General features: G+C 55.9%; 3 protein-coding genes across 4 annotated transcripts; all 3 read right to left on the bottom strand.

Annotated features, from left to right (window-relative positions):
* Positions 1-229: 229 nt before the first annotated feature.
* IFI35 (interferon induced protein 35) lies at positions 230-8,115 on the bottom strand. Of its 2 annotated transcripts, none has more exons than XM_054014081.1 (10): positions 8,075-8,115; positions 7,231-7,262; positions 6,553-6,648; positions 6,184-6,342; positions 3,730-3,843; positions 2,950-3,094; positions 2,438-2,559; positions 1,615-1,804; positions 1,188-1,294; positions 230-555 (listed from the first exon to the last, which is right to left on the bottom strand). In XM_054014081.1, exons 2-10 carry the CDS (start codon positions 7,246-7,248, stop codon positions 364-366), a joined length of 1,143 nt encoding a protein of 380 aa, XP_053870056.1. In that variant the 5' UTR covers positions 7,249-7,262; positions 8,075-8,115; the 3' UTR covers positions 230-363. The 2 variants fall into 2 exon arrangements, with proteins under 2 accessions (XP_053870056.1, XP_053870054.1); XM_054014079.1 differs by having other exon boundaries at positions 7,216-7,262; positions 8,075-8,108.
* Positions 8,116-9,556: 1,441 nt separating this feature from the next.
* Positions 9,557-13,829, bottom strand: RPL27 (ribosomal protein L27). Its single transcript, XM_054014089.1, has 5 exons — positions 13,725-13,829; positions 13,488-13,570; positions 12,157-12,326; positions 11,230-11,340; positions 9,557-9,647 (listed from the first exon to the last, which is right to left on the bottom strand). Exons 2-5 carry the CDS (start codon positions 13,566-13,568, stop codon positions 9,599-9,601), a joined length of 411 nt encoding a protein of 136 aa, XP_053870064.1. The 5' UTR covers positions 13,569-13,570; positions 13,725-13,829; the 3' UTR covers positions 9,557-9,598.
* A 1,094-nt stretch (positions 13,830-14,923) lies between these two features.
* RUNDC1 (RUN domain containing 1) lies at positions 14,924-23,637 on the bottom strand. The gene is made up of 5 exons (XM_054014068.1): positions 23,253-23,637; positions 20,150-20,308; positions 19,660-19,858; positions 19,204-19,317; positions 14,924-18,243 (listed from the first exon to the last, which is right to left on the bottom strand). Exons 1-5 carry the CDS (start codon positions 23,580-23,582, stop codon positions 17,378-17,380), a joined length of 1,668 nt encoding a protein of 555 aa, XP_053870043.1. The 5' UTR covers positions 23,583-23,637; the 3' UTR covers positions 14,924-17,377.
* Between the last annotated feature and the right edge of the window lie 3,028 nt (positions 23,638-26,665).

The raw sequence follows: 26,665 nt of genomic DNA, 5'->3' as shown, positions 1-26,665 counted from the left end.
TATTGGGTGTGGTGGGCAGAGACCCACGGCTCGTTTCACTCCATTCCATGCCCGCGTCGCCCATTCTGGGTGTTGTCGCCAGCCAGGGCTTCGTGGAGAGCACCCAGGGCCTGCTCGCTGCGCTGAGCGAAAACAGGACGCTCCGAAACGGGGTTCTCTTGCCCCATGGCTCTCACACGATCCTTCTCTCCCTGCTCGTGCCCAGCTCCACAACACCGTAGGTCCACACTCAGCCTTGACAATACTTTAATTCCAATCAGAGTCTGATTAAACTATACAGTACTACACGGAGCACCCATGGGCTCAGGCCCAGTCCCTGGGCGCCGACTGTCTCGTGTTCGGGTTAATGTCCATGGAGGAGCTTCAGTCCGCGTCCTCCTCAAAAACAGCAAGTGCCTGCCTCCCCACTGGCACGTATCCCAGGGCATCCACCTCGCCGCCGCCTCGGCTGGGCTTCTGGAAGTGAATCTCCAGGGCGTCCCTCATGGACTCCTCGTCCAAAATGTCCGGGATCCCCGACAGGAGCACGGTCTTGGCACAGACGGATGGACGGACCTAGGGGGAGAAAGCAGAGGTGTGACCCTGCAGAGCGCGCTGGCACAGCCAGGTGTTGGCTGAGCTACGGGGAGAGCAGTCAGGGGATCTCAACGGATGGAATTAAACACCACAGAGACCCCCCTCTCCCCCCCAGGAGTCAGGGCAGGGTGTGACACACGTCCTGACCACGCCGGGCAAGCTCCAGCGCCTTGCTTAGCTCTGCACAGAGCCTCCTGCAGCACCTGCCTGCTTCCCTAGGCGCAGGGTCCCTGCAGAGCGGCTAGTCTGACCCCGCAGCAGGGAGTGCTGGGAATGCAGAGCAGGGATTCCCGCTCCCCAGTGTTGTTCTTATCTGTATTTCCACAGGGCCTCGGAGCCCAGTCATGGGCCAGGCCGCACTGTGCTCTGCACTGTGCAGACACAGAACAAGAGACAGCCCCTGCCCCACAGAGCTGTCTGCCTCTGTCCCTCCCACGCTCTTCACCATCAACCCTTTGAGCTGGCCTTGTGCCTTCAGCCTCCAGGGCGAGAGAGCGCTGGAGCATGCAGAGGGTGGGGCACATAGGCTTGTGCAAAGTGCACGTAGGGTGCACCTGGCCGGGGGTGGCACCAGCGCACACTGGGAGCGCGTTGGGGCTTGCAACCCCTACCTGAAGGTCTGTGATCTGTCCACTCATGTAGGGCGTCACTTTGAGCTCGTACGTCTGCTTCCCAATGGGGACTTGGATGTGTCCTTTCTTCATGAGCTGCTCCGCCACTGCCGAGTAAGAGAGAGGCCCTGACCTCCTGCTCCCTTGGTGGGAGCTTGGACCCCGCAGGCTGAGCCTTTCCACCAGCGCCAGGGGGGGCGAAAGTGGCCGCTCAGGCACCAGCATTGGCGCCTGCAGCATCTGCCCAAGCACACACCAGGAATCCTGTGCCAAGCGCACCCAGCCCAGTGCAGCCTCTGGGAGACGGGAGCCATCCGTCTCCTCCCACTCCAGCCCCCCTCACCGCTCAGTCTGCTGCAGGGAGCTGTGCCCCCCCGGAATGAGAGCTCCAGGCCCCCCCTCGGCTCTCGGCGTCTCCCCCACGTACCTCCATCGTGCACAAAGGTCAGCACCACGTGCCCAGAATCACTCAGGAGCTCCCGCTGCTCCACCTCGCCGCCCCCATTCTTCTCCTTGCTGAAGAACAGCTCCAGCTTGTCCAGCAGCTGCTCCTCAGAGAGATCCAGGCGCGGGAGGCTGGACAGCAGGATGCACCTGTCACTCAGCTTCAGCTCGATCTGCGGGGCAGGTACCAGGCGTCACGGCTCCAGCCTGGGGCGGGGGGGGCCAGGGCTGCCTGGGACATGGCAGGAGGCAGGAACCCGGGAGCTTCATGCCCCCGGCCTCCAATGGGGGGAGCTTTGTGCTGGAACCGAGCACAGCCCCGGCGACCTTGAGAACAGGTAGCGGCACACGGCCCTGCAGGATGTGGGGAGGCTGCCCGCCCCTGCCGGGCACAGCCCCGCCCCCCAGCGTGCGAGAGGCCCCCCGCCCCTGCCGGCCACAGCCCCGCCCCCCAGCGTGCGAGAGGCCCCCCGCCCCTGCCGGCCACAGCCCAGCCCCCCAGCGTGCGAGAAGCTCCCCGCCCCTGCCGGGCACAGCCCAGCCCCCCAACGTGCAAGAGGCTCCCTGCTCCTGCTGGGCACAGCCCAGCCCCCCAGCGTGCGAGAGGCTGCCTGTGGGCACAGCCCAGCCCCCCAGTGTGCGAGAGGCTCCCTGCCCCTGCCGGGCACAGCCCAGCCCCCCAGCGTGCGAGAGGCTGCTGAAGTTCCTCGGGGAAAGCAAAATCCCCTGGCGCTGACAGTGGGCCAAGGATGCTGAGAGGCCCCTGCAAGGAATGTGGCACAGACTCCCTGGCAGCTGGGCCTCACCTCCAGGGCTGAGGGCAGCAGCAGCTCCACCGGCTCCGCCTGCACTCGCACCCGGCCCTCGCACGCGGCACTCTCATCCAGCTTCACCTCGTGCCACTTCATCTCTAGGATCCTCTGGGCAACTGCAAACAGGGAGAAACCACTCAGGCCTGGGGAGCGCCAAGCAGGGGCTCTGGGGCGGGATGGGCCAGGGCCAGGGCCAAGCCAGGCAGGGAATCCCCCCACCGGAGGGCTGGGCCGTGGGGCACGGCCTCCGCACAGGATGGCTCTGCAGCGTGGCGGTGGGAGACGGAGTCTGGCAAAGCAAAGGGCAGCAGGGGTCCAAGCCACAGCAGCCTAAAGGGCGCTTGGCAAGGGCAATGCTGGGGCCTCACGCCCCGGCCAGTCACCTCTGAGGGAGGGACCCCAGGCGGGTGCCAGGCTGCACGTCTTAGCCAGTGCGTGTGGAGCTGGACATGCTCCCCAGGCTAGGCACTGACCAGAGGCAGGCTGGCCTGCAGCAACAGACCTACCCTCCGGCTCCTCGAAGGTGAGGAGGGCAGAGCCCCCAGGTAGTGCACGCTGGATCCGAGGGGCGACCACCAGTGCGTTCACGTCCTCGGCCTCCGTCACATGTCCCTTAAACAACATCTTTCTGTCCGGCAGGGAGGGCGGCGCCTGGGGAAAGCCCGCCGGGCAGCGTGAGGGAGTGCTGTGCCCAGGGAGGGGAGGGAGGAGATGGCTGGGGCCCATCCCCGCCAGCCCCCACCCGAGAGCCTGCAGCTCCCCACACAGTATCACTCCTGCCACCAGGGCACCCCGGGCCAGGGCCCCGTCAGATCTCCCAGGCTAAGCAGGGTCAGTATTGGGTGCTCTCCCACCAAGGCAGCGCCGACCCCAGTGCCGGGGGGCGCTGTGCTGCTGGAGGCATCTTCTGGGCTGAGATGTAAAAGCAAGGCCCTGAGCCCATGTGTTCGTCTCTTCTCACAAGAGCCAGACTCCGGGCTCAGCAGAGCCCCTAGCAGGCTGTTGTACCCTCCCCTCCCCTCCGAGTAGGGTGACCAGATAGCAAGTGTGAAAAATCGGGACGGGGGTAATAAGCACCTATATAAGAAAAAGCCCCAAATATCGGGATTGTCCCTATAAAATCAGGGCCTCTGGTCACCCTACCTCCGAGCAGCAGAACGGGAGTCGAGCTCACTCACTGCAACCTGCCATCTGAACTGATCAGCCCCAGGTGGACCCACGGGCCCCTCAGTGACAATCCCCAGATGTGTGGGGCGGGCTGGAGGCCCTGCTGAGAACTTCCTTACCTTCGCTTGCGCCTCCCAGGCCACTCTCCTCTCCTCCAGCTCCTCCAGCTCCTTTTCCAGCTCCTGCTTTTCCTGAAGCAACTTGCCCCTTTCCTCCTTGGCCAGACAAAGCTCCTTCAGGAAGGAAGGAAAAGCTAATCAGAGTGGGGGGGCAGGGAAGCTCTGCCACTGGACCCCCCATGATTCCAGCCCTGTGCGTCCCTCACACCCACCCGCAGCCCCTGCCACCCCCGCCCAGCGCGTCCCTCACACCCACCCGCAGCCCCTGCTACCCCAGCCCTGCGCGTCCCTCACACCCACCCGCAGCCCCTGCCACCCCAGCCCTGCGCGTCCCTCACACCCACCCGCAGCCCCTGCTACCCCAGCCCTGCGCGTCCCTCACACCCACCCGCAGCCCCTGCTACCCCAGCCCAGCGCGTCCCTCACACCCACCCGCAGCCCCGTTACCCCAGCCCTGCGCGTCCCTCACACCCACCCGCAGCCCCGTTACCCCAGCCCTGCGCGTCCCTCACACCCACCCGCAGCCCCGTTACCCCAGCCCTGCGCGTCCCTCACACCCACCCGCAGCCCCTGCCACCCCAGCCCTGCGCGTCCCTCACACCCACCCGCAGCCCCTGCTACCCCCGCCCAGCGCGTCCCTCACACCCACCCGCAGCCCCTGCCACCCCAGCCCTGCGCGTCCCTCACACCCACCCGCAGCCCCGTTACCCCAGCCCTGCGCGTCCCTCACACCCACCCGCAGCCCCGTTACCCCAGCCCTGCGCGTCCCTCACACCCACCCGCAGCCCCGTTACCCCAGCCCTGCGCGTCCCTCACACCCACCCGCAGCCCCTGCTACCCCAGCCCTGCGCGTCCCTCACACCCACCCGCAGCCCCTGCTACCCCAGCCCTGCGCGTCCCTCACACCCACCCGCAGCCCCGTTACCCCAGCCCTGCGCGTCCCTCACACCCACCCGCAGCCCCTGCTACCCCCGCCCAGCGCGTCCCTCACACCCACCCGCAGCCCCTGCCACCCCAGCCCTGCGCGTCCCTCACACCCACCCGCAGCCCCGTTACCCCAGCCCTGCGCGTCCCTCACACCCACCCGCAGCCCCTGCTACCCCAGCCCTGCGCGTCCCTCACACCCACCCGCAGCCCCGTTACCCCAGCCCTGCGCGTCCCTCACACCCACCCGCAGCCCCTGCTACCCCAGCCCTGCGCGTCCCTCACACCCACCCGCAGCCCCGTTACCCCAGCCCTGCGCGTCCCTCACACCCACCCGCAGCCCCGTTACCCCAGCCCTGCGCGTCCCTCACACCCACCCGCAGCCCCTGCTACCCCAGCCCTGCGCGTCCCTCACACCCACCCGCAGCCCCGTTACCCCAGCCCTGCGCGTCCCTCACACCCACCCGCAGCCCCTGCTACCCCAGCCCTGCGCGTCCCTCACACCCACCCGCAGCCCCGTTACCCCAGCCCTGCGCGTCCCTCACACCCACCCGCAGCCCTTGCCACCCCAGCCCTGCGCGTCCCTCACACCCACCCGCAGCCCCGTTACCCCAGCCCTGCGCGTCCCTCACACCCACCCGCAGCCCTTGCCACCCCAGCCCTGCGCGTCCCTCACACCCTCCTGCAGCCCCTGCCACCCAGCCCTGCGCGTCCCTCACACCCACCCGCAGCCCCGTTACCCCAGCCCTGCGCGTCCCTCACACCCACCCGCAGCCCCTGCTACCCCAGCCCTGCGCGTCCCTCACACCCACCCGCAGCCCCGTTACCCCAGCCCTGCGCGTCCCTCACACCCACCCGCAGCCCTTGCCACCCCAGCCCTGCGCGTCCCTCACACCCACCCGCAGCCCCGTTACCCCAGCCCTGCGCGTCCCTCACACCCACCCGCAGCCCTTGCCACCCCAGCCCTGCGCGTCCCTCACACCCTCCTGCAGCCCCTGCCACCCAGCCCTGCGCGTCCCTCACACCCACCCGCAGCCCCGTTACCCCAGCCCTGCGCGTCCCTCACACCCACCCGCAGCCCCGTTACCCCAGCCCTGCGCATCCCTCACACCCACCCACAGCCCCGTTACCCCAGCCCTGCGCGTCCCTCACACCCACCCGCAGCCCCTGCTACTCCAGCCCTGCTATTCCCTCACACCCACCCGCAGCCCCTGCTACTCCAGCCCTGCGCATCCCTCACACCCTCCTGCAGCCCCTGCCACCCAGCCCTGCGCGTCCCTCACACCCACCCGCAGCCCCTGCTACTCCAGCCCTGCGCGTCCCTCACACCCACCCGCAGCCCCTGCCACCCCAGCCCTGCGCGTCCCTCACACCCACCCGCAGCCCCTGCTACTCCAGCCCTAGGACTTCGCTGAGCAGAGGTGGCCAGTTGTGCCAGACTGTGCTGTGGTTCTGTGATATGTTCACTAGACTCAGACTAAATGCATCAGGGGAGGGTGGGGTGCAAGGGGCCTATTCCTAGAAACCAGCCTGGTAGGAGGGCTCCAGCTCCCTGCTCAGACACTTCTCTCTCTCCAGTTTCCCACGGAGGAGTTCGGCTTCTCTCTGGAATCCTTGTGTCCTCTGCTCAGCGGCTTCCTTCGCCATCCCCAGCTCTAGCCAGTCTTGTTCCAGCGCCTGACAGCGTTCCTGGGAGAGACACCGAAGGGAACGTCAGGCTCCCCGGGGCTGCTCTGCAAGGCTACACCCAGGCACTATCAGCCCAGAATCGTCTCGGGCTGGGCCTCTATTAACCGCACACTGCGGAGGGAACTGCAGCTGGTAGGCGCATTCGCAGCCCCTGCCCCATCCCGCCATCGGCTCACGTGCCCAAACTGCAGTACCTGGGCAGGGACCCACCTTGTATTTCTCAATCTCCTGCTGCAGGCGTTCGGGTGTCATCTCGGGGGAGCTGTTCTCCAGTGTGAGCTCATCAGGCAGACGGACAAAAGACTCCTAAAAGCCAAGAGAGGTGAGTGACCCCAGAGCCCACACGCTGTATCACGGGGCAGCCCGTGCCATGGGCTATGCCAGTCACCATCTGCACATGAGCTCTCTAGCTCCACCAGCACAGGGGTCAGCATTCAATGTGGGTGGAGCCAGAGGGGTGGGGGTGGAGCCAGAATCCACATGGGGGTGGGGAAGAAACTTTCCTGCTGGACTCAGGCTGTTCCTTTGCCCGGTGTGATCTCCAGCTCCCGCGCTCAGGGCTCATCTAGACTCAAAGCGCTGCAGCTGGGCTGCTCTAGCACTTCAGTGAAGACGCTGCCCACGTGGACGGGAGCGGTAATGCACCTCGGAGAGGCGGCCAGTCGATGGGAGAGCGCTGTCTACACCAGGGTTAGGTCGGGTGAGCTGCGTCTCTCGGGGGGGTTGGATTTTTCACACCCCTGAGCGACGGAGTTATACAACCCTAATTTCCTAGTGAAGACCAGGCCTCAAACAAATAACCTCCTGGTGCCCTCCCAGGAAACGTTAATTTCCACTTTGCCTTTCAAAAGCCCAGGACAGGGACTGACTCGCCTGGTGCCCAGTTACCTCTTCTGAATCTGTCATTGTGTCACTCACACCTGGGGAGAGAAAGCACCAAAGTGTCAGAATCTGGCACCAAAATCAACCCCCCCTCCCCGAATCTCCCCCAGCAGCACCATGCTGAGCAATGGCTCTCCAGTGATAGGGGCGCGCCACGCAGGGGAGACCCAAGCATACCCCGGTCTCCTGGACCTGGGCCTTCCTGACTCGCCCATCACTGGAGCGTGGAGCATTTCTCCAGACTCAGGGGGGTGAGGAGGCTTGGGGTGACAGGTGAGCGCTCACCCCATGTTCACCGCAGGTCACTCTGATCTGATTGCGCCCCCTCCCCCCTTCAGGACTGGCCCTGCCCTTCACCTGCAGGTGCCCAGAAACCCCAGGGAGCGACAGGAGACACAGTCTAAAGGGAGGGGTGGCTCCCAAATGTCAGGCTGGGACCAGTTCCCAGATGGGGGGCAAATGGGCCCTGTTCCCATGGGGCTGGTGCCCGGTCCTCAGGACTGCAACACCCCAGGGTGGGAGGGAATCCCTGGAACGGAGCACAAAGGGGCTTCCCTGGTCACCCCACACAGGGACTTGGGGAGGCAGCGCTCCTGGGGCACCTGGGCTGGAAACAATGAGGGTGGGGCTCTGCCAGACCCCAGGGAGGGGGCACAGAGCCCTCCCCCCCCAGTGGGGAGAACACTGGGAGACCCTGTAAAAAGGGGGTGGACTGTACAAGCCCCTAACACCCTAGCGGACCCAGGGCATGCAATGGGCCCCACGCACCCCGGGGCAGGGACCGCCCCCCCAGCACCCCGGGGGCTCAGAGCAGGGCGCCCCCCCATGCGGAATTTGCAGCCCCTCTCACCGCCCCAGCCTCCTGCAGCGGTGTCGGCGCTTCCTGCCCGACTCCGGCCCCTTTCACTTTCGTTTCCCGGCCGGCCCATGCCCCGCCCCGCCCCGCCGAGCCGCCTGCGAGCAGCCCAGCCCCGCAGCCCCGGCCAGAGGCAGAGCCCGGTGCCCCAGGGCGAGGAGACCCGCGGCCCCACCAGGGACCGCCCCAGTGCCGGTCTGCACGGGACCAAGGCACTGACACCGCAGCTAGGGAGACCATTGTCCCGATTTTATAGGGACAGTCCCCATATTTGGGGATTTTTCTTATATAGGTGCCTCTTACCCCCACCCTCTGTCCCAATTTTTCATACTTGCTCTCTGGTCACCCTATCGGCTGCGAATGCGTCCACACAGGGGTAAAGCTGATTTAATCAGTGCTGCCCCCCCCCCCGTGCAAACAAGGCCCAAGAGTAACAGACACCCCTGGACGTTCATTTCGGTCTTGGGGCCAGATGCTGCCCTTGGCAAGGAACAGGGTAACGGCAGCAGCGAACTCTGATGGATGGTGTCATTTAGCCAGCAGCGGTGTGCAGGCCCGTACAGTCACACTGACACTTTGGGGGGTTGGGGGGAGAGAAAGAGAGAGACGAAAGAGGGCATTTAAAGAAACTAGGACAAGGCAAAGCTTTGTGATTCAGGGAGCGAAGAGAATCTCTCAGCGAAATGATCCTCCCTTCCCAGGAGTGGGATCCTGGCAAGGGCCGAATCTCCCCAACTAACCTCATGCCGTGCGTAGGGACCCTGAATCGCTGTGGGGGAGACCAGAAGCTTATTTGTCTCCAACTCTTCAGTTCCTGATCTTGACTTTCCCCGAAGGCCCCTCTAATAAGTCATCAGCTAGGTGCTCATGAAACCTTTTTGATGAAGCAATGTCACAATTTTTGCACAATAAACCCTCTAAATTACCTCTCCCGGCTGCTGAGCTCAGCCCACCTTCATTTCGCTTCTGCTCCCAAAGGCCAGTGATGCAGTTGGAGACTCTTTGAATCAGACAAAGTTGCCACTTGCCAGAAAGACCAATACTTGGCAAAGGCAACTGGAAAACAATGACCCTCCCCGCCCCCCACGAACACATCACTCCCATTTCTTAGCCAAAGAACCAAAGCCAGCTGGAATAGCAGGACCCCGAATCATTTCCCTCCCCATGAGTGACCTGAATTCACATTCAGAGCACTTTCGACTACCCTGCCTCCATTGCTGGAAAGGTGGAGCAGCTTTGTCATCTGCTCTCAACACTGTGTGGGGAAGGCATCAGATACAGAGCCGACTCGTAGGGCAGTTCTCCAAAGCCAGCTCGGTTAGTATTTAATTCCATTTAACACTCCATGAATCCCTTCCTGGCTGGCTTGGACTGTAATTACCCCTGCAAGTCATCTCATCGAAGCACAGAGCAAGTGATGTTTACACTGCAAAGCCAGATGCTTCGCACCAGGGAACATTTTACAGGGCAACAAAATGGTTTTGAATACACATTTATTGATGCAGCCATGTTACAAGTTTAGAATCGCAGCTTCTGGAAGAACCACTTATTCTTGCCAGTCTTGTATCTGAAAGAAAGGCACAATCCACACGTTAGGGAACGCTTGGCACCAGTGTCCCGAACGAGCCTCAGCCCAAGCTTCAGGCCCACTGACGCTCACATCTGCCCGGCCGGAGTTGGGCTCTGGAGCAGCCACTACCTCCCTTCCCCAATCCTTGGGGGGGGGGGGGGAGGGGGGGGGGGGGGAGAACTTGCGTGGGACTCTTGGCCGGAGAGCACCATGGAAGCAGTGAGTTCAGCTCCTTGTGAAGAGGGAGCGACCTCATTGCTATGCAGTGACTCCTTTGGCCACATCAGAAGTGCTACAGGAAGCTGGAGCGAGCCTGCTAGTAGGCATGACAGGCCTTTGGAGAGAGGGGAAAGCAAAGGAAAAATGCCACCCCCTGCACCAAATCCTGGGCCAGTGCCTCACTTGGAGGGGAATAACCCAGAACGTAAAACAGCATCTGCCTGGACAGAACTAGCTTCTCTGGCTGTTTGGTTAAGTGCAGCATGGAGATTTGTGCCCCACACCAAGTTAAATGAGGCCTACAATTTCCTCTTTAACCTTTATAGTCAGCAAGACAACAGGGGCAGCAACTCTTGGCAGTTGCAGGACTGACAGTTCCCACTAAGTATTTCACAACTTCAAAGTCAACAATGCCATCTGCACAGCCCCAAGCCAGAACAGATACAGCCGCATAAGCCTGCTGCTAACACAGGAGCCAAGGTGGTGAGGATGGCTGTAGAAGCCAATAGTCCCTCTGCAGGCAGGCCCAAGAAAAGATGTTTGCCTCTTGCTGAGGGGGATGCTAGTCGGAATTCCTTCCTTTGAAGGGGAGGCTCTGAAACAGGCCACTGAGAAGGCAAATCAATCAGCCTCAAGCACTGATTGCTAAGCTGGAGTCATGCACATAGGGAAGGGAATCCAGTGACATGCACCTAACAGGTAACTAAGGAACAGGATGTCAGGAGACCAAAATTAGGAAACAGCCCCTTTAAGGTCCTAGCTGCTCCTACTCCTCCCCTTTCTTCTGCCCCCCTCCCCCCCCAAGGTTGCTCCCTGCAGTATGTTCACAGCTGCTTGTGCAAGTGCAGGATTAAATCTTGTTACCATAACACATTGCTTTGCAAGAATCCTGCCCCCACCACTAGCATGCAACCTCCTTGGGGGTGGAAGAGTGCACACTGAAGGACAGGAAGTGAAAAACTATACGTATCCAGCTGAAAAGGTAGGAGCACTTTACATGAAGGAGGGAAGTATGTAAATATTAATTTAGGATGAGGCCTGGTGTTAATTTACAGTTAATGCAAAGGATCTTAACAGCCTCCGGCAGCCAGACCCCCAGTTACTGTCACTGCAGGGCCAGCACAACCCCATTCAGGAGCATGCTAGGACATCAGTGCTATAGGAACCCGCTGTTTCTTGGGGTCTCCCAGCCAACAGCTGTCAGGCTGGACACACTTCACTGGAGGGCGAGAACAAGCTGGGGGCTGGGTTGCAGGTTTCAATGACTCAGAAACTAAAGTATAAACAGATTCCTACAGTTCAATAAAGGAGTGAAAAATGTAACAAGCAGCTGGAGGAGGGAGAAAAGTTTCCAACTCACCTTTCCTCAAATTTCACCTTGGCTTCGCGCCTTGCCTTGCGTTTCAGTGCAGGGTCCCTGAACACATCTTTATTGACAACGGTTTTGTCCAGAGGAATATCAACGGAATACCTGAGAGAGGGGAAACAGCAGGCTTTGAAACACCCACACGCCAGGATGCTAGATAGCTAGCCTAAGTCTGGCTAGACAGTGCACGTCTCCTGCCAACCCACAGAATGGTGACCGTTAAAACATACCTAAAAGACAGACTCAGGCCAGCATCCCTAGTGACCCGGGAGTCCTCAAGCACTCTGAGCCAGCAGATGGCATGAGAGGTGCCAAGCAGCCTTGCTTTGCCCTCAGCGTGCACTCAGCAGCACACAACACTAGAAGTGGGGAAGGGAAGGCCAGTGACAGTATCATGAAATGCTGGTTCGGCTACAATTCCCAATACTCAGCTCCTTCTCTTGCACTGTCCATCAGTAGATCTCCAAGCCCCTTACCAAGGAGATCCAGATCATTATTACAAATCCTCTTCAGAGCTCACAGGAGGAAGGCTGTCTCTCCAGCCAAAGGAAAAAAAAAAAATGAAAGGCCTAAATAATGGCCAATGCCACAAGAGATGCATTTGTGGACAATTGAATTTGTCCACCGACCTCTCCCACAGCGAGAGTGTCAGCCTGAATCCCCATGATAAAGGGATGGGGAAGATCATGAATGTCCCACCTCAACTTTTGACTCCTCCAAGATAATTATCACTGGCCACCCAAGTCAGCATCCTGCAAATCTATTCATTGAGCTGCATAAGGACATAACTGAGGAAATCTCAGAGAAGCAGGTTTCTAGGCTTTACCAAAGAGAAAATCTGCTTTTGCCATGTTGAAGGAAACTAAAGTAGTTTACTAGTTCTACTAGCAGCACTTCACAGTGAGCCCCGAGCCTGCTCACCTGGTGGGCATTAAATGGTTGTAGTTATAAACCTTCACAAAAGATTTGATCTTGGACCTCTTCGCTATCTTCTTTTTGCCCATTGCAGCAGTTACCTTCCGTGGGTACCGATCGATACCAGCCACCAGGGCGTGGCTATACGGTCGGTCCGAGGTGCCATCATCAATGTTCTGAAACACACAGGAGACCTATTAGCAATGCACAGAAACCTGGATTCTGGGAGGTCACCACAGATTCTTCTACCTTTTGAACAGAAAAACTGCTAAAGCCTAATGAATTTAAGGCATTGGAGAGATAGCCAAATGGCAGGGTGCACAGAACCCAAAAGAAAATCCTCTGCTACGTGAGCAGATCTAAAGCCCGCATGCCACAAAAAGCAGCACTAAGGGAAGCCCCCAGAATGCTCAGGCTGTATTCCATGGAATTTTTAGAGGTGTCTCTTCTGCAGGGGTGCAACTCCCATGAATAACCACAGGATATACACAACAACCTCAAACTATCTAGCTCTACGAGCTAACGTTTCTAGACACCTCCGTTCTCAGCCCGACAAGCGGCATATGGATGACAGGTTTCCAGATGCTCCTAGGTAACACAGAGAAAGCAGATGTCTAAGTACCTTACGTGCTTATCCAGCCCTTGTCACTGTAAGATCTGAGCGCCTCACAGTCTTTTATGTATTTATCCTCACAATCCCCCTGTGAGGTAGCAGTGCTATTATACCCATTTACAGGTGAGAAACTGAGGCACGGAGGTTATCCCTGCACGGCTCCAGGTGGGTTGGATTCCCAGCACAGGTTTATCCCTGCCGGGAATCACACCGCCAGCTGCACCCAGAGGGATTCAGTGACTCGTCCAAGGTCCAAAAGCAAATCTGCACCACAGCAGCAAATCGGGCCTGGGTCTCCCAAATCCTAGATTAGTGCCTAACCACTAGACAAGAATGTCTGTGCACTGGCCTCTCTGTGACCCACTCAGCAAACCTGAACCGACCCTCACTGAACACACACAGGAACTACGGTGGATTTAACCCACACGAGAATTAAGCACCCCACACCATAAATCCCCAACCTCACGCTCAGAGCAGGCCTCTGGCTAGACCGCGATAGCACAGACAGGGGAGACTCCTACGGCTCCAAGCGTGACCCATGTTTACATGGCACCCAAGGGAGGGGAGCGAATCAGTCGCGAACCCCCCGATCCGTAGGCGGCGCCTTCCCTCGCCTACCCCAGAGGGAGCCCACCACGCGGGCGGGCTGGGGCAGGGCCGCCACTGCCCACGGCAACTGCCCGGCTCTTGCAGGCCGTACGCGGAGCTCGGAGACGGGACTCACCTTCACGATGACCGCCTTGCGCCCCGAGTAGCGCCCCGCCAGGACCAGCACCACCTTCCCGGGCTTCATGAACTTCCCCATCGCTGCCAGGAGACAAGACGCGTTACCAGCCCGGCCCCGCGGGTCCCGGCAGGAACAGCCCCCGGCCCCGCGCCCCCCCCCGCGCCCAGCGCCCCCCGCCCGGCCCCGCCGCCCCGCGGATGGCGGCCGATACAATCCCCCCCCCCCGGGACTCACCGAGGCTCCGGCTGCGATGGCGCCCAAACCGGAAAAGGAAGGAGCGACCGCTTCGCCGACCTTTCACCCCGCCATGCCGGTCACCTGACTTCCGCTTCCTCCCGCACAGGGCGACGGCGCACGCGCGGGATGGGGGCGGAAGCGGCCCAACGCCCCCTCCCTTGGCCGGGCCGCGCGAGCTCAGCGCTCCTCCCCAGAGCGGCGGGGAGCGTGCGCGGTGCAGAGGGTACAGCGCCGAGCACGGCGCGGCCTGGCTGGAGGGGGCAGCACCGCAACCCCCCCGTGCACATTGCGGGGCGCTGAAAGCGGGGCGCGGCGCTACAGCTGCCCCCAGCCCCTTGGCCACTGGGCGGAGCCTGCCACTCAAAATCTCCTTTTTGAAGGCGTTTATCTCCCCCCTGCAGTCGTGTAACCCCCACCACCACCACCACCGGGAACCAAACCAGGGAGCCTGACAGACCAACATTTCACATGCAGCTCCCTGCCCCTCACCTACACAAAATGGAAAAGGAGTATTTTCCCCACGCCACGTTTTTTCCGTTTGTCAGCACGTTTTTTAAAATTGACAATCCTCTCACATCCAGCCCTCAAGGCCAAGGTAGCCTCTTCCTCGCCACCCACAGCCCATATATGAAATGGGTGCACTTGAGCTTCCAGAAGTTTTGGTTTTTCCTATTAAGACATCATCTGACCCTGTTGGTGCCCATTTGTGTCCTTGCTGACTCCAGTTTTTAGTTACCAACGATCTAACCCAGGGGTCGGCAACGTTTTGGCATGCGTAATGATCTAACCCAGGGTAAGCACCCTGGCGGGCCGGGCCAGTTTATTTACCTGCTGACACGGCAGGTTCGGCTGGACGCAGCCCCCACTGGCCGCGGTTTGCCGTCCCGGGCCAATGGGGGAGTAGCCAGCACATCGCTCGCCCACTGCCCCCATTGGCCAGTGGGGGCCGCCATCAGCCGAACCTGCCGCATCAGCAAGTAAATAAACTGGCCCAGCCCACCAGGGTGCTTACCCCGGCGAGCCACGTGCCAAACATTGCCGACCCCTGATCTAACTATTCTGTTCTGTTGCTAACTAATGGTGCAGTATACAAGCTATAAAGGTAACGGCTGTAGGGATGAAGATTCGAAGTCTAGAAGAAGGAGAGGGTGCGTTAACAGTTTATCTATTAATGTACAAGTAGGTAATACAACATAGACAAACCACCATGACTTTTATTATCAGCAGTAGATATTGTACTCTCCACAACACAAATACATTCATCCTATTGCACATATGCACAGACCTAGAAACAGAACAAAATCAACATCAGAAATAAAATAAAGCAGATATCTGAACAACTAGGGTACAACATAAACTGCTCCAGCATAGCACTGTAAACACAAAAGGGAGTTGAGAATTAGAAAAACCTGAAGACAAGATGCTTTATGGAACCATTTGGGGCCCCAGAAAAGCCTTTCCAGCAATCAGACACGTCAACTTATTTGTAACTGCCACAGATTTGACAAAAACATGCAGATTTCAGACAAAAAATAGCCAAACCAGAATGGGGAATGTTCCATGGAAATGATTCTTGAATTAAATCTTGCCTCTCCAGCTAATCTTAATGTGGTTGGTCATTGGTAATTCTATAATTTGCTGTCCAGGAAGACAAGAAGTTTATCTGGATAAATCAGCTTGGAATTTTTCACCCTTAGACAAGCCTCTGAAAATACATAAACAGTTTCCTATCTGAAGGGTACAACATGAAAACAGTTTCCACATATGTAAGAGTCACTGCTGCTGGTTTTCATTATATTTCAGTAAACTATTTCTGCATTAAAAACATGTGGAGGAATGTGTTACTAACCACTAATTCTTCATCAAAAAACTAACCCTCCTTACAGTGTTCTATAAATTTCACTCTGCTCCAAACACACAAATAATTTTAGGAATACAGTTAAGGGATGGGGGGGTCGGTGGGGGCGACACAGATTCTGGTCTCTCTGAAATTAGTGGCAGCTTTGTCACTGACTTCAGTGAGAGCAGATGGGCCCCAGTGCTCAATGTCCAAAATCTGTGGTGTCAGTCTATGAAATTCTAGATGTTTTCCCAAAGAATAGCTTCAATGCCTTTTAGACAGAAATAAGATGAAACCAACAACCCTACTGCACCAAACTGTGCGTGCAACTGAGAGGAACTGGCAGTAAGGGAACATTCCTTTTCAAGCTTCAAAAGGGAGCTACTATGAACAGTGGGGAAACTGGGAACAAAAAAAAACTACCATGACAGCCCCATTTCTAGCTACTAAATGTACAATTAGAGTGGACACTCCCAACCCATCCCCCATGTGCCTGAGACTAGGATGTTGCTGTTTTGCCAGGAAGCTGAAGGGAACAGGATGCCGGACTGAGGCACTACTGTTTCCAATATAAATCCATTACCTGCCACTCAGGGCATCACTGATGCACGTACAAAGGAGACCACTCTCCTCAGCTCTATTCCAGTCAAACCCTAAGTTCTCTTTTGATGCCAGAAGTGATTTTTCTCATGCAGCCTAAATGCCATGTGGATTGATTACTACTTCAACAGCGCTGACTGATTTGACTGCAGACCTACCTGTAACCAGTGCAGGAAGCTTTGCCCTCAGACCAGCAGAAAATGCTCAGTTACACAATAATCAAATACACTCGATGTAGAAAGTTGCTGGCCAAGAGATACTGACCACAGAAGTGCTTTTAGGAATTACATGAGAATATTAGACATCTGTATTTTCTACAAGGAGCCATATGACCAACTGTTCTTGCAGCACAGGGGCTAATAATTAACTCAAGTTAAACACAGTAACTGGAAAAGGGATATTTGTTTACAGATGTTAAACCAATGCAATAAAACCCTGGCCTGACAGTGTTCAGGGCTTTGACCAAAACTCCACGAGGGAGCTGAGAGTCTTACACAATGCACCTGAATGCTCAATCCAGTCACCTGTCACCACACAGTCCAAAGAATCGGTCTGGATCTCTGCAGCCACTAATCCTTCAAGATGCAAACCAATAGGCACCTATAGCTCAGAGCAGAAACTGTTCCCAGCCTCCTGTACATTCAAAATCTACATAAACGTGGGAGAGGGGATGTCGGACTCCGCCACTGGGCATGTTACATCAAGCCTAAGCAGCAGAAGATATATCTGTCAAAAAGCCTCACACAGCTCTGTGTGAAACAGCAAAATGCCACAAGTGACATCTTTTAGACTAAAAATTCTGGGGGCTGACCATGCAGCCACAGCATAGGAACCGCTTCCACTGAACTCCACAGGAGCTGCTCCGATGCACTGGCTGTAAAACCAGGCCCTTTTTATTGCATTTCAGACAGTGGTTCACTCCTAATGCATGTGACAGAGGCAAGGCACCAACCGATGGGGTGCTGCAGCTCTGTTGATAGCTGCATTAGCATAGGCCTGGGTGAGGTAGCGCACAGCCCAAACATCGGCAGCATTTCCTCACAGGCAGTCTTGGAAGGGAGGCTTCCAGTGTCAAGACACTAACCTGCTACCCTAATAGCCACAATCAGCTTCAAAGGGGACAAGTTTGGTCATAAACAATGCTCCTGCTCTAAGCTAGGACGTTAATACCTTCCTTCTGGGGAAAGGGGGCGGATCTGGAAAGGACACATCAAAAAGCATCTCGGATGTTTTTCAGCTGCCGGACAGCCAGGTCAACAGGCAGGTTGAACTTTAAGTTGCTCAGGTGGCTGAGAATGTTGAGGGCACTCTCAAAGCCTGTGTTGGCCATGTAGCTCCAGGGCTGATAGTGAGACTGTATCAGAGCCCCAGATTTGCAGATCAGATTCACCCAGGAGACCAGACGCTGTTCATTTAATGCCATGCACACCAGGGCTTTCAGTTCAGAGTCTGCACTGCGCTTGAATGGATCATGCTCTGTGAGGACAGTGTGAATAGCCGTCAACAGGCTCTGCTTGGGGGTAACAGTGATGCCCCCCGTCACGGGAAGGGCAAAAGACTGGGAGAGCTTACGCGCTGGGGACTCCACGAAGGCACGGCCGTTCTTGGTGTTGTAATACTTCACAAAGAGTTCCCAGGGGTGCATGGTCTGTGGCGACGAGGTAAATGCAGGAATCAGGCATGCAATGGGTGCCAGCACCAAGCTCATCCCTTGAGACGAGGCATAGAGCCCATGAGCCATCAGGTCTCGTATAGCAACGGTCAGCTCCTTCCGCACCGCCAAAGTCAGCTCATCTCTCGCTCCTAAGGAGACATCCTGCATGCTGGAGTAGCTGAGCACGTGATCCTGGTGCTGGTGCTTCAGGGCCAGCTGCCTCACTTGGTCTACAGACAGTTCCAGTTTCTTAATTAAGGGAGAATAGTCCTTATTGGCCTGGTCCTTCTGCCAGAGGGTGCGGGGGATCTGACCAGTCGCACAGCCAAACTGACTGACAGCGAATATCTGCAGCACAGCAAGCATGCGGCGCATAAGGTGCAGGCCTGTTTCTCGCATCTTTCTGGCATCCTCTGGGTTCACTGGTTGGTTAGGGAAAAGGAGAAATGCTGTCATTAGAGAATCAGATTTATCTCTGCTTGTTCCTAGATACAGGGAGCTCATCAGCCACTCTACTAGGGGATGCTTTTGCTCTGGTGCTGCTGGCTGGGTGATTCATGCTGCTTTGCTCAAGAGAGAGTGGCTGATGCAAACTGGAAAATGGGACATCAGATATTCATGTGTCCCATTCTCAAACTGCCTTATCCACCTTAAATCACGTGGCAGAGAATGAAGCCTACGACGGATGCTATTTGAGCAGGCACAAGTGACCAAAGCAGAATTTCAAGATTTCTAGTGAGGGGAGAGGGTGTTTCAGACACAGATTTGTGGATCTCCCAGTATCAGAAGGATAATTACAGGGTGCCAGAAGCTTTTGTGGAAGGAAGTTGCTGATGTGCAAGGAACTAGTTGTCTCAGGGAATAAACTGACCTGCTCACTCCAGAACCTGGGACCAAATCAAGCTCTGAAGTGGGTGGTCTCATTGTCATCTATAAGGAACAATAGATCCCCCAGCCACGATTTCTGCTGAGGAAGAGTCCAGGACAAGAACAGCTGGAGTGGTGCAGGCCAAGACTGAACTGGTTTGGTAAAGCTACACCATGTCAGGAAAGACTGCACAGGACCTTGTCTGCTGCTAGAGAATTATCAGAAGCCCCTCATTTCTGTGAGCTCCAAGTTAAAGTGCGATCCTATCCCTCAGTGATGTGTTGGTGCACATTCACTGTACAATCACACTGGGCCAACAGGGAAAGGTAAGAGTTCAAACACGAGGTTTCTGGCTTATTGTCTGGATCAATGAAAGGGTAAGGGAAACCACCACTAGCAGGGGAAAAGCAACACTGAATTTAGGAAGTGATGGGACACTAGTTCCTGCAGGCGGGAAGCCAGCTGGCCAACAAAAGGAGAAGCAGCAAGAGCCAAACACATGTAAATTGCCCACCTCTGTTATTCCCAGGAGGCAGCCTGGCATTTGGTTTGTAGGGGCCACTTCCATGCTTTCTGCCTGAACATTCACAATGTCCATCCTCCACCTGGCCGGGACTTCCAACTTCATCTAGAATGAGAAATCCACAATGACAACAGTTTGTTATTTTGCATCCCTACATCAGCTGGAAGATTGAGGCTACACATTGCAGACTGTAGGTCAGTATTGCCTCATATTCCTCTACACATGGGTGACCATCCTGCCTCTCAGCATCACACCCATCAGTGTGTCCCAGGTTCTCCACACACTATCACCTCGCCACGGAGAGGTCTGTGCTACTCTGTGCCCAGATTCCGCCCCATTGAGGTCTGCATCCTTCCTCTCACTAATTCAAGCCATGCTATACCCTAGATGCCCCTGCTGCACCAATGAGCCGCTCTCCTGATTGTCTAAGCAAAACCCAGCACTGACCCTGAATGAAGTTGATGAACATCTCCAGGTCCCGTATTTGCGTCTTCAGCTGTTCCACCAGCTGCTCCTTCACCCTTGCAGGATTGACAATCTGGGCAACAGCCACATCCACCTGCTGCCGCAGCTCCTCTGGGGACAGCGATGCAATGTCCTCATTCAGGTTCATATCCAGCTTCTTTATTAACTCCTCTATAATCACCTGCAGAACGTTACCCATAATGAGTGGCATGACCTCACGTGGCCCTCCCACCTGCGGAGCCAGAATGCTGCTTTCACTTACCCACTAATTATTTTGGGGTGAAGCCAGTCCGGACTTTATTATATCCACTAACAGTAAATTGAAGCAGTCCCTATGGATTATATTCATGGATGCAGACTTATGATGTTGGATTACGGCTGCCTGAATCAGCACTGGCCACACGCTAGTGTTCTGAGAGAGGCACTAGCTGGTGTTAAGAAAGGGCACTGGCAGAGGAGCCGTAGGCCTTACCCGCTGTCTTTCCATGACCATGGACTGGGGCAAGGAATCATAGCTGCCCTCTTGGTAAGCGAAGGTCTCCAAGTCGTCTAGCTGCGTTTTGAGCTGCATGATTAGCTCTCGCTGCTTCTCCTTCCGGGCCTCGAGTCGCTCCTGATTCTCCCGCTCACCCTGAAATGAGTTTATTGGAAAAGAAATTGAACACCCCACTTGTAGCCAAGGCCCTGGAGATAGGATTGTTACGCCAGGGATGTCTGGAAGTTAACCTTACAGCCTATGCCACTAGCGAGTTCTGGGCACCCTCACTGACAAAGGCTGCAGGCTTTCAATGAGAAGAAATTGCAGCCCAGTCACCACTATACAAAAGAAGCATTTCTGCAGGCATCTTGCACCCCCTACTCTAGTCTCACTAGTTAGAAACCTCAGCAAGTAGAGAATTTTGTTGTAAGCAGCCAGATGATGATCATGTCTCATAGCAACTTCTGGAGTTCTTACACATCTCAGAGTGAAGCGGCAACCTGACACCATGCCCTAAATAACAGAGAAGAGTCACGGCTAATGTATACATTAACATTGTACAAAATCCTTATTTAGCTCTCTCATGGTAAGTGCTGGGCTCCAAAAAGACAAGAGGTCTGGGCATTGCTTTTGGATACAGCTGCATTAGGTGTGCATGTGCTTTGCCAACCACAGAAGGCTACCCCAGTTTCAGCCCCCAGATCTTTCCTAGAACATATTACAATCACAAACTGCATGGCACTTTATCTTGGTATAACCTGAAGGGGATTTCAAGAATAGGTTTTCGGGATAATGCACTCAAACTGTACATAAGTGAAACAAATGCAACCCATTATTTCCTCAATCAAAAGGTAGATTTATATTGAAAGTGGCACTTACCAAGGCCTCCAGGTATTAAGCATGGGAATAAAAAGCAGAAATATTCAATTACATTCTAAGTTAGATTTGGGTTTGGGTTTTTTCCCCCCAAATAAAGTAGCTGAAATTTTATTTATTTAAATAAAACCTCATTATCTCAGACATTTGGGATCCTTCTGAATTACACACAAAGCCAATTAAGTACCAAGACCACAAACCCCATCCCTGCTCCTGCATGAAAATCAAGGGTAATAAATGTCCCAAGCAAGTGTTAGAACTGCCCTGACTTCAATCTAGACTTTGCAAGCAGTACTAATGCCTACAGGCAGAATGAGAGAGAGCAAGAGAGTTCAGCCAAGAGCCAGAATTCATTCTGCTCATTGTCCTCACCACTGCTGGCACAGGGCAGTAAACAAGCAAGGTTAAACTGGAGCATTTGAAAACTGCAGATGGGAAGGAAATTGCCACTGGACATAGGTTTGGTGTATGAGACTGGAGTGGGACTGAAAGCCTTGTAACAGTATCTTATTTAAAACGGATTAATTGCAAAGTCGCAGAATGTCCAATGAGAGTACAGCTGAAGCTTCCTTGTTTCTGTGAGTAGCTCGAAGTCCCTGCCCTGCTGGTTTTGGTGATGTAATAGCTGCTAAGCAGGTTTTCGTAACATTAAAAAAAAGGAAATGGCAATCATCCAGATTTCCCATGTGCAAAAAGGCAGCAACATTCCCAATTAACCTCCCTGTCCCTCTCACCCTCTTCTCCAGCATGAGCTGGCCCCTTGCACAGGGCTTCCCCATGAGCTGGTCGTAAGGGCACTGGCTAGGCCCAGCACCCTGACGCAGCCCCAGGCATAATTTGCTATGACACTCCTTGTTCTTTGTGCTTGAGGAAAAGGTGGAGAGGGGTGTGGAACTGTAAGTACAATTTATCTGTACAGATGCAAGATCAAATGAGGAAGGTCAACTTCCCCTGTTCTGATGTTAGTGGAAAGGGAACTGTAATGCAGGAGGCTAACATGCAGGTTACAGTAAGGTATTAATACGGTGTAGAAACCAAACATTATCAGTGATCTAAGCTAATGAATCACACTGGAGAAATTCACAAGGATGCTGTACCCTGACTGTCTTGTACTGCTCCTGGGAAATGCTAGCAGGCCAGGCAGAATCATATATCCTACAAAGAAGTGCAGTATCACTTCAGCTTCCTTCCCATGGCTATTGCTGGACACACTTGTACCTTCTCATTTTAACTGGGCATTTCATGGCTGAGGTTCAAAAGTGAACTTTCATATTAAGCAGCTGTGCACACTGTGAAACAACCAAGTTTAAGAAAACTCTGCAGCTGAGTCTAACTATGGTTGCACCTAAGTTAAACAATACTTTATAGACCAAGGACAGACTAGTCCAGAGCATGGGCATTAACAGTCTAGCCCCATGCACATAGGTTGGATTAAACCATTTTATAAAGTCAGTTCTGGATGTTGGGTCTTTTGACCTTGAATCCGTTCCCTGTTCAGAAAGTCATGTACTGCAAGCAGTGTCATTCCACTTCTGTGGGGTGTGACAATGGTGTACCTAGCAGCCATGACTCACGAGAACAACACGCTCAATAAAGCAGAGCGTGAAAGCTAGAAGCACTAGGCAGCGTGACAGAAAACAGTGATTCTGAATGTCACTGAATTCTCCCCTGTATCTTTCTCCTCTGAGAAGGGCCATGGGGATCACTCCTTCCGCGGGGATCTGTGCTACAACGGCACAGTTACGGCTATGCCCCTGTAGCGGACGGAAGAAGTGTGTGTCACTGGAGTAAACCCACCCCCTGTTCTGATCTAAAGAACTCCAGTCACCTGGAGGGACACGTCTGTCTGAACAGCTGTTCAGAGCGAAATCGCCAAGGCCTAACTGAGGGAGGTTAGAGGGAAGAGCCATTTCGGGTGACTTTACGCCTGTGGGGGGGGGGGGGTGTGTGTGTGTGTGTGTGTGTGTGTGTGTGTGTGTGTGTGTGTGTGTGTGTGTGTGTGTGTGTGTGTGTGTGTGTGTGTGTGTGTAGCCAGTCAGACACACACACACACACCCCCCCCCGCAGTCTGTGGGGGTGTCACACACCAGCTGGGGAGGGAGACACCAAAGCCTGGCTGTACACTGACCGGGGGGGGGACGGGGCTGAACCCCTGCTCGGTCCCTGCCCAGCTGCCACCCCAGGGCGCAGCGAGCCCCTGGGCCCGCCCGGCCGCACTCACCGGGGCCTCCCCGAGCCCGTCCCCCAGCGCGGCCGGGCAGCCGCGGAAGGCGAAGTCCTCCAGGTCGCGCAGGAGCCGCTGCTGCTCGGCGGGCCCGGCCCGCGCCACCTGGCGGAGCCGGAACTGCACCTGGGCGAAGTGCGAGACCAGCGCCAGCAGGGCCCCGTGCAGGCGGCGGCGCTCGGCGCGGAGCCGCGGCAGCGAGCGGGGCGAGCCCCCCGGCGAGCCCGGCCCCGAGCCCGGCCCCCCGGCCTCCGCCTCCGCCTCCGCCACCGCCCCCACCGGGGCCCAGCGCTCCCCGGGGCCCAGCGCCCCGCCCTCCGCCTCCATGGCCCGGCGCCGCCGCTAGCGGGGCCGCGCCTCGCCCGCCGCCATCTTCCCGGGAGCGCCGCCGGTCCCTCCAGGGGGCGGGGCTAAGCGGCGCCGCTTCCGGGAAACGGGGCGGGGCGTGGCACATTTGAATGTGGGCGGGGTTTATGCGTATCTGGGCGGGGCTCGTGGTGTGGGCGGGGCTCGTGGTGTGGGCGGGGCTTCCCTCAAGTTACTGCTGGGAAAACCCTATAGGGCAAATGTGCCCCTGGCCCCGCCCCCTACCCCTGGGCCAATCCCCTGTGCGCCCTCCCCCCCTCCGAGCCCCCCTTTCCCCTCCCCCCAGAGCCCACCCCCACCCCCCCTGGCCCGGTTGGCCCTGCCCCTCCCCCATCCAGCCCGGGTGGCCGCTGGGGCCTGACCTCGGGTTTCTGGGGGGAAGGTCAGACAGCATCTGGGGCCTGCGACTGGACTGATGGGTAACAATGGGGCGGGGAGGGTGGGTGCTATTCCGATCCTGCGGCCCGATGAGTTTCACCCCAGAGGGAGCTGCAGTTCTGTGCCACGGAAGTGGGTTTTTGTGCTTTGGTTTGAGATGAAAGATGTTTATTATTATCACACACGGGCTGAGCCCAATGCACGTATCAGGGGCACCATTCATTCCGCTCCAGAGCTCCATGTGTGTCTTGGTCCCAGCCCCCCCATTGCAGGGACTCCTTGCAACCCCCACCATATTATCTCCCCTTGCCGGGGTCTCTGTGTCCCTCCGTTCCCCCCTCTGTCATATGCCAGGAGCGCTGTGTGTCCCCCATGACCCCCTACCCTACACCACCATCCCCCATTCTGCCCCCCCATGCCAGGGGCTCTTTGTGCCCTTGATTCTGCCCTCTGCCCCTCTTCACCCCTCACCTAGTTTCCCCATTCTACCCCTACCAGGGGGGTTGTGTTCTCTCCCTTGTACCCCTCCCCTCAGGCCAGGGGCTTTGTTGGCCCCCTCCTGCTCCCCTGTCCTCCCTTAGAAGGGCCTGGGGAGCACTGCAAAAGCAGCGTGCTTAGCTTCTAAGCGTGAGACATTTAGGTCACTCTGTAGCATCCTTTCAGACTCATTAAGGAGGCCAGAGACTGATCACAGTGTGGCTGGCTGACTAGTGTGGACGGTTGACGTGACATAATGTAGACATGTGGAGTTCACGACTAATAAGGAAAGACAGAACATTTGAGACTTGTAACTAACAGTGCCCCATGCTCTAATTTTCACTCTTCAAACCACAGACTCACCTAACTTCTTGCATGGATTGTGGCTGCTGTAGTCCTGTTGGGATTTCCTGTGCTAAGAAATATAATTGTAGCTGCCTCTAGAGGACACATAACACACTCCACTATGTGCACATCTAATCACATTGCAGAGGGTAACAAAGGTAACTGGTTTCCAAGCTGGTGGAGTTCAAGTTTAGGGAAACAGGGGGTTCCTATAAGGAACAGGGAGCCACATACTTTCCCCCACAAATGGAGTCACTCCACAGAGGTTAGGTTGGGGACACCATGAAATGACAATTGTCCGGTTTGCAGGGAATAAATTTGCTATTGTAACCGGTGTTGTTATGGAGAACAATCAAAATAATCCTTAGCGCTCACATCACACTTAACAATCAGTAACTAACGGGTAAAAAATGGAACCTACAGAATCAAGCCATCCGCAATGAAAAATACCCCAGCTGGAGAGTGGAGCACAGAGCCTTTCAGTCATTGGAGATTCATTAAAGGAAACTTCCAGATAATCATTTTGTTTTCTGTAATAGGCTCGCATGTATCAGTGGTAAATCATCTTTTATTTACTTCTGCAGTTGAAAGCAGGAGGGTGACAGGACTGTGTGAGACAAATACAATTCCTGCTGCCCATGTGACACTGTGCCTTCATTACAGGTGGAATTAATGAGAACTCCACATTAAAGGACTCAAGCAGAGAATTTTCACTTTAAAGTTCAGCCTCATTAAGACACAGATCGCAGCCAGCTGTCTTTTTGGAAATGGCAATGGGAGATTTTGCTGCAAGAGTTTTTCTTGAGTAAAACTTTATGGAAGCAGCAATCCTGCTCCCCCTGGTAATTTTAATTTATATGGTAATGGATGGGGCTGTCCCAGTGGGAGTCCATGTCCCAGATGATGAAGGAGAAAACCATCATTTAGGTCTGCAAGTTTGCCCCTTTGCATATTGTTCTCAGACTTGTGATTGTAGAAACACAATGAGAGGATAAATGTTCTAGCCAGAAGGAAGCTGAGTGGTGCATGTTCTGCTTATGAACAATAGACACATTAGATTGTATCAGGCATTTCTACGGGGCTTTTAATCTCCACCACAACTTACCGACACAACCCTATTCCCCCTCACAGTCGCTCAGACAGGCACAGAGAGGTGAAGGTTACATAGCGAGACAGTGGAACAGCCAGAAATTGAACCTCTGGGCAATTTTCTCAAATTTAGCTGCCTAAAATGTAGGGCCTAAATCCGTATGGAGGGACCCGAATAAGAGGTCTGATTTTCAGAGGTGCTGAACACCCTAGCTCCCCTTGACTCCCGCTTTAGGAGGGCTGGGTCAGAGCCACTCCGCTAAGGAGCACACAGACTGACAGCCCAGGCCTGGCTGCTGCTCTGAATATCGACATGGACAAAGCCAAGTTAGCAGAGGGACCGTATGCAAGGCATGGGAGGGGAGTGGGTGTTTTCTCCGTGGCTCTTGGTACTGACACCACACATCTTATTTACCTAAAGAGCATTACCAATCCTGTGGGTCCTATCAGGGCCCAGATTCCCCGTATAGGATGCAACAGGTAAGGTGGTTTGGGACAACATAATATTGGGGGCAGCAAACCATCAGTGACCGTTTATCTGGGTGACGCCACTGGGCTGGTAGGGGATGGACGCTGGCTAGTCCATCAAGGGCAGCACAAGCCCTAGTGCCACCTCTGGCCCCCATCCTTGGCATTAGGGCTCAGGATTGGGGGAACAAAGTCACTACTGCCCGAGAGCATCCTGCGTCTGAGCTTTCAGAGGAAGCCACTACTCACAAAGCCCCAGAACTGTCATTCCCCTGCTCTCCAGGAGG

This window comes from Malaclemys terrapin, chromosome 25, assembly GCF_027887155.1.
Source record: "Malaclemys terrapin pileata isolate rMalTer1 chromosome 25, rMalTer1.hap1, whole genome shotgun sequence".
NCBI classification, from domain to species: Eukaryota; Metazoa; Chordata; order Testudines; family Emydidae; genus Malaclemys; species Malaclemys terrapin.
The sequence above is the reverse complement of the archived record's forward strand: the minus strand, read 5'-3'. Positions and strand labels throughout refer to the sequence as shown.

What these genes read in the sequence shown, in the direction of transcription:
- RPL27 (XM_054014089.1), bottom strand. Translation starts at nt 13,568, where the DNA reads ATGGGGAAGTTCATGAAGCCCGGGAAGGTGGTGCTGGTCCTGGCGGGG. An exon ending in GCAAGGCGGTCATCGTGAAG is followed by an intron (nt 12,327 to 13,487) that starts GTGAGTCCCGTC and finishes TGTGTGTTTCAG; the next exon opens with AACATTGATGATGGCACCTC. An exon ending in AACCATTTAATGCCCACCAG is followed by an intron (nt 11,341 to 12,156) that starts GTGAGCAGGCTC and finishes CCCCTCTCTCAG; the next exon opens with GTATTCCGTTGATATTCCTC.
- IFI35 (XM_054014079.1), bottom strand. Translation starts at nt 7,248, where the DNA reads ATGACAGATTCAGAAGAGGTAACTGGGCACCAG. An exon ending in AGGAGATTGAGAAATACAAG is followed by an intron (nt 6,343 to 6,552) that starts GTGGGTCCCTGC and finishes TGTCTCTCCCAG; the next exon opens with GAACGCTGTCAGGCGCTGGA. An exon ending in GACCTTTGTGCACGATGGAG is followed by an intron (nt 1,295 to 1,614) that starts GTACGTGGGGGA and finishes CTTACTCGGCAG; the next exon opens with TGGCGGAGCAGCTCATGAAG.
- RUNDC1 (XM_054014068.1), bottom strand. Translation starts at nt 23,582, where the DNA reads ATGGAGGCGGAGGGCGGGGCGCTGGGCCCCGGGGAGCGCTGGGCCCCG. An exon ending in TGGTCATGGAAAGACAGCGG is followed by an intron (nt 19,859 to 20,149) that starts GTAAGGCCTACG and finishes AACGTTCTGCAG; the next exon opens with GTGATTATAGAGGAGTTAAT. An exon ending in GTTCATCAACTTCATTCAGG is followed by an intron (nt 19,318 to 19,659) that starts GTCAGTGCTGGG and finishes TTCTCATTCTAG; the next exon opens with ATGAAGTTGGAAGTCCCGGC.